At 34.6% G+C, this 9,884-nt stretch overlaps 1 protein-coding gene across 5 annotated transcripts in view; it reads left to right on the forward strand.

Moving 5' to 3' along the window:
• The window catches only part of LOC119636565 (synaptic vesicular amine transporter-like), a 44,731-nt gene extending 35,066 nt beyond the window's left edge, over window positions 1–9,665 (forward strand). For all 5 annotated transcript variants that reach the window (XM_038031967.1, XM_038031970.1, XM_038031969.1 and 2 more), the window contains 6 exons: window positions 7,075–7,254; window positions 7,341–7,479; window positions 8,318–8,376; window positions 8,437–8,805; window positions 8,865–9,091; window positions 9,154–9,665. In XM_038031967.1, coding sequence (XP_037887895.1) covers window positions 7,075–7,254; window positions 7,341–7,479; window positions 8,318–8,376; window positions 8,437–8,805; window positions 8,865–9,091; window positions 9,154–9,600 — 1,421 coding nt within the window. In that variant the 3' untranslated portion in view covers window positions 9,601–9,665. The remainder of the gene's footprint in view (window positions 1–7,074; window positions 7,255–7,340; window positions 7,480–8,317; window positions 8,377–8,436; window positions 8,806–8,864; window positions 9,092–9,153) is intronic.
• The last annotated feature ends 219 nt before the right edge of the window (window positions 9,666–9,884 follow it).

Below are 9,884 nucleotides of genomic sequence, written 5' to 3' on the forward strand. Positions count from 1 at the left end.
TTTCTATTATTGAAGACATTAAAAGCAAATTTCGCTGACGAACGCTTCCAGTGAACATTGTTTCTATATGTTAGCACTTTTTAAAACCTTACTTCAAAATAATGAAAAGCTTATTTAATAAAAAAAGTGGTTCACTCAAAATTCCGCTTCAAACAAACTCGAAAAATGTTGTTAAGTGTGGGTAGATAGGCGCAGTTCGTTTTATTAAATTTCAACAAAATATCTCTCAGAAAAAATCGCGAAACTCCTTCATCGTCTTCTAGACAAGAAATACAAAAATTATTAAAACTGGGAAAGGTTGAGTTTTTTCATAACAAATTTCGATTCGTAATATAACTTTATTTAATTAAAATTCGAAAAAGAAGAAGAAAAATTTCAGATATTACAAATTTGCGAAAAATTGTGACTCAATTCACTAATAGCATCTTCAGGGGAACTACATTGGTTAACGTTAGATACCTTTTTGGATAACGAAGGCATAAATACATGTAATTGTTTTTTAGTCTCCCGACAACGTTTACCGTTACCGGGCATTGCCGCAACTTGGGTTAAACTAATTTGAAAGTCTTCTTGCAAACGTCTTTGCAATTGATTCGTAGCTAAATCGGCCACAGTATCTAAGCGACGACGCATGGCTGGGATGGCGCTTTTCGCACATGTAGTTCCGTGAGTGCTTTGATACAGTCTGGCTGAGGCGGATGTACTCGTCAGTCTTTTTGTAATTCTTGGATTTTGCGATAACGTGCACAACTCAATATTACGCACCAGAGGATCAACACGTACAGGTCGTCCTTCTCTATTGAAAATAATCGTAATTTGTTTAACCGCTTTCGAGCGCTCTCGACGAGCACTGAAATGAATATCCCGAGCATTCTTTGGTTTCTGCTGAGAGGAATCTCGTTTATTGTTATTATTATTATTATAGATTTTTTCCATTTCTCTTATTTTTCTGCATTTAGCATAAGGTAAGTAGTCGCTCTTCTTTGCCAAGTCCAACCAATTTAAGACTCTTTCAGCCAGGCATTCATCAACAGTAATTTGTTTCTCGGAAAAGTCTTGCAATGAACTACGACGTGATAGAATTTCTCGTATTTCGTTGTTTCTTCTACCTTTAGAATAACTCGAACTCGAAACTTTTTGCCGTAACAGAGGCCAACGCTTCCGTAATCTCTCCTTAGGCCAAGAAGTCACTTTGTTACTTAGAGTTTTAAAAGGTTCATGTAATTTAGCTTTTGCTGTATCGATGAGTACGAAATCGTCTTCACTTTCGCAACTCGTATGCAAATATTCCAAATCGGTGTAACCGGTAGGAAGTAAACGATTTAAATTTTCTAAATATATTTCTTTTGTATGTATGTAATTTTTCTTCTTTTAATTACTTTTTACCTTTCCTCTGCCGAACTAAAGATTGATTTATCAATTTCAAAGTCGATAAAGATCTGTTTGTCTCAACAAAATCCAATAGAAAATGTCGTTGCAATTTTGGTCTTAACTTCGAGCTCTCTAACCATACTGAGCGTACAATTAAAGGACGACTGGCTGACTCCCATATAGTTGTAGTTGGATTTTTTGTTATTCCCATCAGTAATCGAAATCAATACACAATTATCAATAACATCTGCAAAATGTTAATTGTTTAACTGTTAATATATAAAAAAACAAAAGAAAAAAAAAAAAAAACAATTGTTCGAAACACTTTTTGATTACTTCCGTTTTCGTAATATTTCCTTTGCTCTGTGCGAACTCAATGACAATAAAATATCTCTTAGCACATAGACTTTATAAATTCTTTCCGCTTACATTCCACGATTGTGTTTCTCTTGACGACCAAGCAATTTACCTAAAGTTTATTTGTCGTTATTGCTATTGTTGTTAAAGTTCTGCGGTTAAAAATGTCTTTTGCACGCGAATTTATCTACCTCAACGATACCATACCAACTGAAAAAGAGATTACGTTCGTTAAACAGACAACGATTTTAAAAATGATTAAAGATTTTATGTCGAATTTTTTACTGATTAAGTAAGTTAATGTACTTTACCTTTGTTTTTCTTCAGCAGGTCGCAGAAAAGTTATAAATAAATAAGACAACTACATGCGGTGGTAACCGAATTTTTAATGCTCCGATGCTTTTATTCGAAAATGAGAAAAATGAACAATGAAAATGTAATTTCGTTACTAATATAAATATCGATCGGTGGATATGGCCGATTGTCCCCAATTTTGTCTTGTACAGGGGTCCTTTTATTGTCATATCTGTGTGTTGTCCGTGAAAGTAATGAATAAAAGCCTAAATTTTGTTTTCTTTTCAAAACAAAGTTCTTCTAAGTCCATCTTATGCTGAAGACGGGCCTTTTGATTTACTTTCAATCCACTAACCCACTTACAGGAATGCGCAATGGTTTTGCAAGTTTAAAGCCGATGTCTTAATTGTTGCCATATATGAAATATGATTAACGCCAACAAATGCTCAGGCACTTACATGGGCAAATAAACATAGACATACCTAGATCAATTTCGAATTTAATGTTGACCAAGAATATATACACTTTATGGGTTCTCTGTAATTTTCGTATGGATATTGCAAAGGTTTAGATGAAAGAATATGAAATTCCTATATTCTACAATAATATTCTACACACCTACGGTGTGGGCCACATGTTAGTACATGTGTGGGATGTGGGGTTATGTTAGTACAAGTAGTGTAAGGACCAAAGAATTGTTTTTGAAAGCTCAGATATTCTTAGTTTAAACGGGTACTGTGATCACAGATTTGGCCTATTTGGCCCAAAGTAACATGCCTACAGAAATTCTCAATATCTTTATCAGATTTAAACTCTCTTCACTTTTGCGACCGGACAATTTGGGCAGACGAACATGTTTAATTCAATTCTAAATTTAACACTGATCGAGAGCTAATACGGGCTCTATAGGGCGTTTGAAGGTTTCCTTTGCGTGTCATATACGTTTTGATAAATTAAGCACTACCCTATGGTTGGATGGTGAGCAAAAGAAACGAGTATCGTAGATAGGCAGTAGAGTGCAAGGAAAGACAACAAAATATACGATATAAAGTGTCGCCATTTTGCGGTATTTTATTCCTTACTTATACACTAATGCGTTGGTTTTTCTTGCCAATATTTTGGAAAAAGTCGCCTAAGGTTATAATTTATGACATTTGAAAATATCCCGAATAATAAGTAAGCGGTCGTTTACCATTCACATTAATTTAATCTAATCAATTAGACCAGAACTGTAATATTAGATTGTTGGGATGATTTTAGTTCGGTGTTACGCTCCAAACAATCAGCTACGCCCAGCCCAAGACTATACTACGGTCTGTAAGTATCACTCGCAAAAATAAAATTAAGATATGCATTAGATGCTGTTCTGCGAAGAACTGTCCTATTCGTATAGCGAATAAGGCTAACTTAATGCCAAGTAACTCTAGACCCTTACGAAACATCGTCAAAACTTTGCTCGCCGAATCATTTATCTGGCTTGCGTTAGTAACTTGTACGTACAATAATTTCCACATCGAAAAAAAAAACAAGTGGTTGGGGGAACTTTTAATGGTATACTTGGACCGTTGAGAAAATTGAATAACCAGCCTGAAACATTTACTAAATTAAATCTGGAATAAATTCTCTTAGATCAATTAAGACATTTCTCCATTATTTAATTCATAAGATGAATTTTATTACATAATCTACACACTATGTATACGAACCGTATACATTCATAGTAAGCGTGAGAAACTAGTCCCTTGAAAACGTGTTTATTTACTAGAAAGTTAAGGACATAAACTAAAAGCGTTTTATTTATATTTCAATTTTTATAATTTTAATAACTCTAGTCCTAGTCTTACGGAATCACAAAATTGACACTCTTTAGTCCATGGATGATAAGTATGAAACTATTCGTTATATGCACATTCATTACATTCAAAATTTCATAAATACAGGATAGCCCAGCTTGTCGACTAGCCCCAAAATTTTTGTAAACCACCAGGAAGGCCGAGATTTGAAAATCAACTAAAAGAGGCCAATAGTCTTAACCAGGCCATATACAACTTATGTACTTATATAAAGCGAATTGAGATTTTATACGTGATCTTTATTTGCGAATTTAGGCTTAGGATAAGCCGACCCCTTACTATACTGCTCGATTCAGAAAGTGTTTCTGATCTAAGCCTGTCAGTCCGTCTGTAATTTGCCCACGTGCTTTAGTGTTTAACCTGCAGGCAATTTTTGAGATATTTTGATTAGATTTGGTAACCTCCTCTGATCCAAGAACGAACGCTACTGAAAATGGATCGGGTTATCCAACTTTTTCGGGCACTCTCCATATAACGCTTTAATTTGAAAAGTCGTTGTATGAAACACTTTTGAAGATTTCTAAACATAAACCACTGAGTGACAGTGTTTCGATATTAAAAATGTTGGTATGAAAAGTTTGGTTCGGCAGGAATAATTTTTTGGACCCTCTTTTATATAATCGTTCCTAGGAAAACTAATTCTGTATGTGGTAGAAAGATCTAATTTTTAATATTTCAACCTGAAAATTGGTTCATATAATAAGTTGACAAAAGAATCGATCTTACCGAATTTGGACCAGGTAGACCTATTTTCCGCCGCATATAAGGATTCTCACGAAATATGAACGATGGTACACCAAAATTTGTTAATTTTTTTTAATGAAAATTTATTCAGGCTAGTAATTTGATATAAAATTGAAGTGGACCAAATTTGATGGACATGGGTCTCGACCTCACTCCATGTAAGGTTCCTCATGAATAGTAAGTATTTTTAAGATTTTATAATGAAAATTGGTTCATAGTATCAATTTAGCAAAAAAATTAACAGGAAAGAGTTTGGATCTTATAGGTCCATTTTTTAGACCCTAACATATGTAAGAGTTATCTTGAAAAGAAAAACTTTACATCGGGAGTAAACATATTTTTTGAAGTTTTCTATGATGACTGAGAGATAACGAAATTTTTGGGGGTTAAATTTGCTAAATTTGGATTAAGTCATCTAACGTGTTTGGATGTCGAGCTTTGCGCGACTATAATGTTCTTAGCTGTTTTCTCTTAATCGAAATATTCATAAATATTCAATTGTTCTAAAATACATAAAACATAACGCTGAAGATAACATTAATTAGTTTTCAATGACTAAATTAATTTGAACCTTTCTACTGAAGAGTTTTCTCATTTCCAAATCAGCTCTTAGTCGATATCAAAAAATTACTTTTAAGCTCTTGTTATTAATTTGCACGCACAGCGAAGAAGTCTGCAAGTACGGTAAGCTTTTCGTTTCATTTATAACACTAGTTCGAGATACCAAACTCGGTCTCAGATCGAAAAGCAACTCAGCTTTGTATGTCCATCCACAATTTCGTACAACTGCAAAAGCTCAAAAAACTCGGGTTCATCTCAAGTCCTCCTGGGTGTTACATACATCCATTCAAACTTAATATACTCTTATGCCACAAGTGTTGTAGCATATGAATATATTTAAAAATTCAGAATTAAAAACATTCCTGTTCTCCATAAGGGATAGCCCAGATTTGCCCGCAAGTCTTGTTGCATTATATGTTGCATTATATAGATATATACATTATATAAATATATACAATTATATATTTTTTATTAAGCCGATCGATACACAATTATTTTTAGAATCGATTTAGGCTTGTCCGTCCGTCTATCCGTTTTGCTTTCTTGTGTCCCATCTATAGGGCGTAATTTTCGCGATATTTTCATTCAGAATCATATTCTAAATCGATTTAAACTTGTCAGTCCGTCTATCCGTCTTGCTTTCTTGTGTCCCATGTATAGAGCGCAATTTTCGCGATATTTTCATTCAGAATCATTTTCTGAATGGATTTAAATTTGTCTATCCGTCTATCCTTTTTGATTTCTTGTGTTTCAGCTATAGGGCGTATTTTTGCGCCTTTTTGCACAAAATTTAGTACATTGCCTTGTTTTGGCCCCAGGCCAACGCTACTTGTTCGCGCTGGACCAGTTTTTCGACCACTTCCAATATAACACAGAAGTCTCTACATAAATACCTGCAGGATAGCTTAGGAGATTCTATGGTGGGCTATGGCCCACTATAGTGATCTTATCGATTTTTTTTTTTTGCAGTAGGAAAGCATTTTTACGATTTTTCCAAACCGATTATTTTATTACGAAGCGCGTAATAAAAAGACTTAATTAGGCCTCGAATAAAATCTATATTTAGAATGAATTGCTTATGTACGCGCGTATTAAGTAATCTCGTGCAACGCAAACTGAAAGTTCAAAAAAATTTATGAACAGCAGTCAATCAACAACCACTTTTGTAAACTTTATACAACGCCAACTCAAACCGCATAATACCTCTCATAACAATACTTATAAAAAGATACAGAACACTCGAACAAACTATTACTAAATAAAATGAAATACGGAAACTTGATTATGAGAAACCACATTATTACCCCCAAAAGTAAACAAAACTACAGGCAGTCAAGTAAAACCCCACTAACAAACAATTACAAGCTTTGGCTGGCGTGAAATTCACATCGACAGATACTCGGCCACAATTGAGTTGCGAAGAGTGAAGCACGTGAAGTAATTATCAAGTGTTTAGCAGTTGAAAGTTGTGTTAATAAAATTGAAAACACAACTGCAACAAACTCTTGGCCTACTGCTCATGGCCTAAAATATATACACGTATCTATAAACATGCACATATACATATATATATGCATATATATTTGTTGGCAGAGTATAAGGCATGGGAAAAAGTAATTAAAGTAAAGCTTATTTAAATCTTAAACCTCAACAACTTTTTCCTAATGCAATTTGTTAAAGGATATGAAATGAAAATATGAAAAAATCTTCCATTCTTTTCCTTCAGCATATAAAGTCGTTTGTCAAACGACCCAAACAAGTAATTTAAGTATGTAAAGATTTTTCGTCTCATAATTGTTCGCAAATTGTTTTATTATGAACGACAACAACTTAATTGTAGTTGACTTACAAACGACCGTTTATTGTATATACACATATTTCTCTTTCTTTTTAGTTCCTATTATACCTGAGTTCCTGTACGATATACGGCATCCAGATGCTCCTTTAGAAAGCTTTCCACGTACACCGTTAACGCCGCACACGCCACCACCAACCACACCTTGCCCCGGTAATAATAAAGATGCTGCCGGCGATGTACTGTCAACTGCTGATGTATCAACCCTGAGTCCAGACGGTTAGTTTAATTGGCAATTTAAATACGGTTTAAGTCGGTGTAAACGAGAAAATTAGTTAAAATAAAAATACTTTTTATATTATTAGAAAACGAAACACTGTATCGCGAAATGGAGGAACGACATAAGGAATTGGTAGGCGAAACGGTGGAAGTGGGATTATTGTTCGCTTCCAAAGCATTTGTGCAGTTGCTAGTTAATCCAATTGTTGGTCCATTAACTCACAGGTAATTAAAAATTGACATTAGCCTTCTTTAGTGCAGCAAATTATAATTTATTACACTTTTTTTATGATAAGTAACATATGCAAATTACCTTAGCACTCAAGAAATTTCACTTCAAAACTTCATTACATTATTAATCGGCCACAATAACTGGCAGTTAAGAGGGAAAATTTCCTCATTTCTTTATTGTTGTATCCTACATCACATGTGGTACAGAGTATATTAAGTTAGTGCGGACGTATGTAACACCCAGAAGGACTTGAGGCACAACCACCTTTTATTATATGCCAATTGATTCAGAATAATTTACTAAATCGATCCAAGCCTGTCCGTCCGTCTGATGTGTGATGTTCATCCAAGAACAAAGGCAATGGAAAATGCACTGAATCGCTCTACTTTTTCGATCGGTCCCCATATAATGCCCTTTTCTGGAAAATCGTTATATGGGAAAAAATTGCAATTTTGAAAATTTCTCGGCAAAAGTCACTAAGCGGTAGTATTGCGGCATTCTAAATTGGCGTCAAAGCTTTGAACCGTTTAGGGCAACTTTTTAATCTCTCGAAAGTCGAATTTTCATAAGAAATCAATTATCGTGCTTCTCGGGGTAACGGCAATACCGTTTTCATCAGTGACATTTTCGGCTCACAAAGCGGGCTTAAAAGTATTTTTGTTAGGAACATGAGATGTGTTTTCTTTACACCAAAGGGACAATAATCCTTATTTAGATTATTTCATCGAATGTGAGCTTCACCCTAAATGTAGCCGTGGATTCATTAAGGCGGAGGAACTTGATATATGAAACTGTTATTCTGTTATCCTGTTATTTTCTGTCTTCTTTTAGGATTGGCTACAGTATACCTATGTTTGCTGGTTTCGTTGTAATGTTCATCTCGACTCTAAGTATGTTTCATAATTCCGAAGTCATATTTCAATTTTTATTCTTTCAATTATTACTCTTAGTTTTCGCCTTCGGTCGTTCATATTTGGTGCTATTTATAGCTCGCGCTCTACAGGGCATTGGGTCTTCGTGCAGTTCAGTTTCTGGAATGGGTATGTTAGCGGATCGTTATACCGATGATAAGGAACGTGGAAATGCTATGGGTATCGCATTGGGTGGTTTGGCGTTGGGTGTTTTAATTGGGCCACCATTCGGTGGTATCATGTATGAATTTGTTGGCAAATCAGCTCCATTTTTAGTATTATCCATATTGGCTCTCGGCGATGGTCTACTGCAACTTTTCATGCTACAGCCTTCGGTGCAGAAGGCGGAAACTGAACCTCCAACATTAAAGGCTTTAATAACGGACCCATATATATTAATTGCAGCTGGTAAACTTGAAAATTGTACTCTGTTTATATTTAACAAAAAATTATATATTCCTAATCAGGTTCCGTCACTTTCGCTAATATGGGCATAGCTATGCTGGAGCCTTCTTTGCCTTTATGGATGGTCGATAATATGGGCTCTAGCCGTTGGGAGCAGGGTGTAGCTTTTCTTCCGGCCTCCATTAGCTATTTAATTGGTACCAATTTGTTTGGTCCATTAGGTCATAAGATCGGTAGATGGTTAGCTGCGTGTTTGGGTTTAATTATCATTGGAGGCTGTTTAATTATGGTAAAGAAAAATTTTAAAAAAATTAAAAATCTAATAACACATTTCATGTATTTCTTGTACAGATACCGATGGCCACATCCATTACGCATTTAATTGTTCCCAATGCAGGTCTGGGCTTTGCTATTGGTATGGTTGATTCTTCCATGATGCCAGAGCTAGGATATCTAGTAGATATACGTCATTCAGCTGTCTATGGCAGTGTTTATGCTTTAGGTGATGTTGCGTTTTGCGTTGGCTTTGCGGTGGGACCTGCGTTAAGCGGGACTTTGGTGAAAACGATAGGTTTCGAATGGATGCTTTTCGGTATTGCCATTATATGCTTTATGTACGCACCGCTATTGACGCTACTTAAAAATCCTCCTACGAGGGAAGAAAAAAAGGTTTGTACTGACGCAACAATTGCAACTACGTCAAATCCAGACGAACAAAATGTTAACGATGCGAACAGTGCTGCGATACCGCCAAACAAGGGTATTACAAACGCGGCCTATGAAACTGAGAGGCTTTAATAATTTTTTTAACTCTTTATTATTTCCTTGTTTTTGTTAATTTCTTATTATAATTTTTATATATGAAAATGAATTTCCAGAAAAAAGTTTTATAAACTTTTTATTAAACGTTCAATCAGATTTCAATTTTATATTATACAAGTTATATATATCAATACTTTTTATAGAAAATTATTAGAAAAAAAGAAATAATTTTCTTCATTAAAAAATGCAAAAGAAAAATATTTGTATAATTTATTTTTATTTTTTTATTAATTTACTTTGTTTCAATAAATTTCTTTTTC

This window comes from Glossina fuscipes, unplaced genomic scaffold (genome assembly GCF_014805625.2).
Source record: "Glossina fuscipes isolate IAEA_lab_2018 unplaced genomic scaffold, Yale_Gfus_2 28, whole genome shotgun sequence".
NCBI classification, from domain to species: domain Eukaryota; kingdom Metazoa; phylum Arthropoda; class Insecta; order Diptera; family Glossinidae; genus Glossina; species Glossina fuscipes.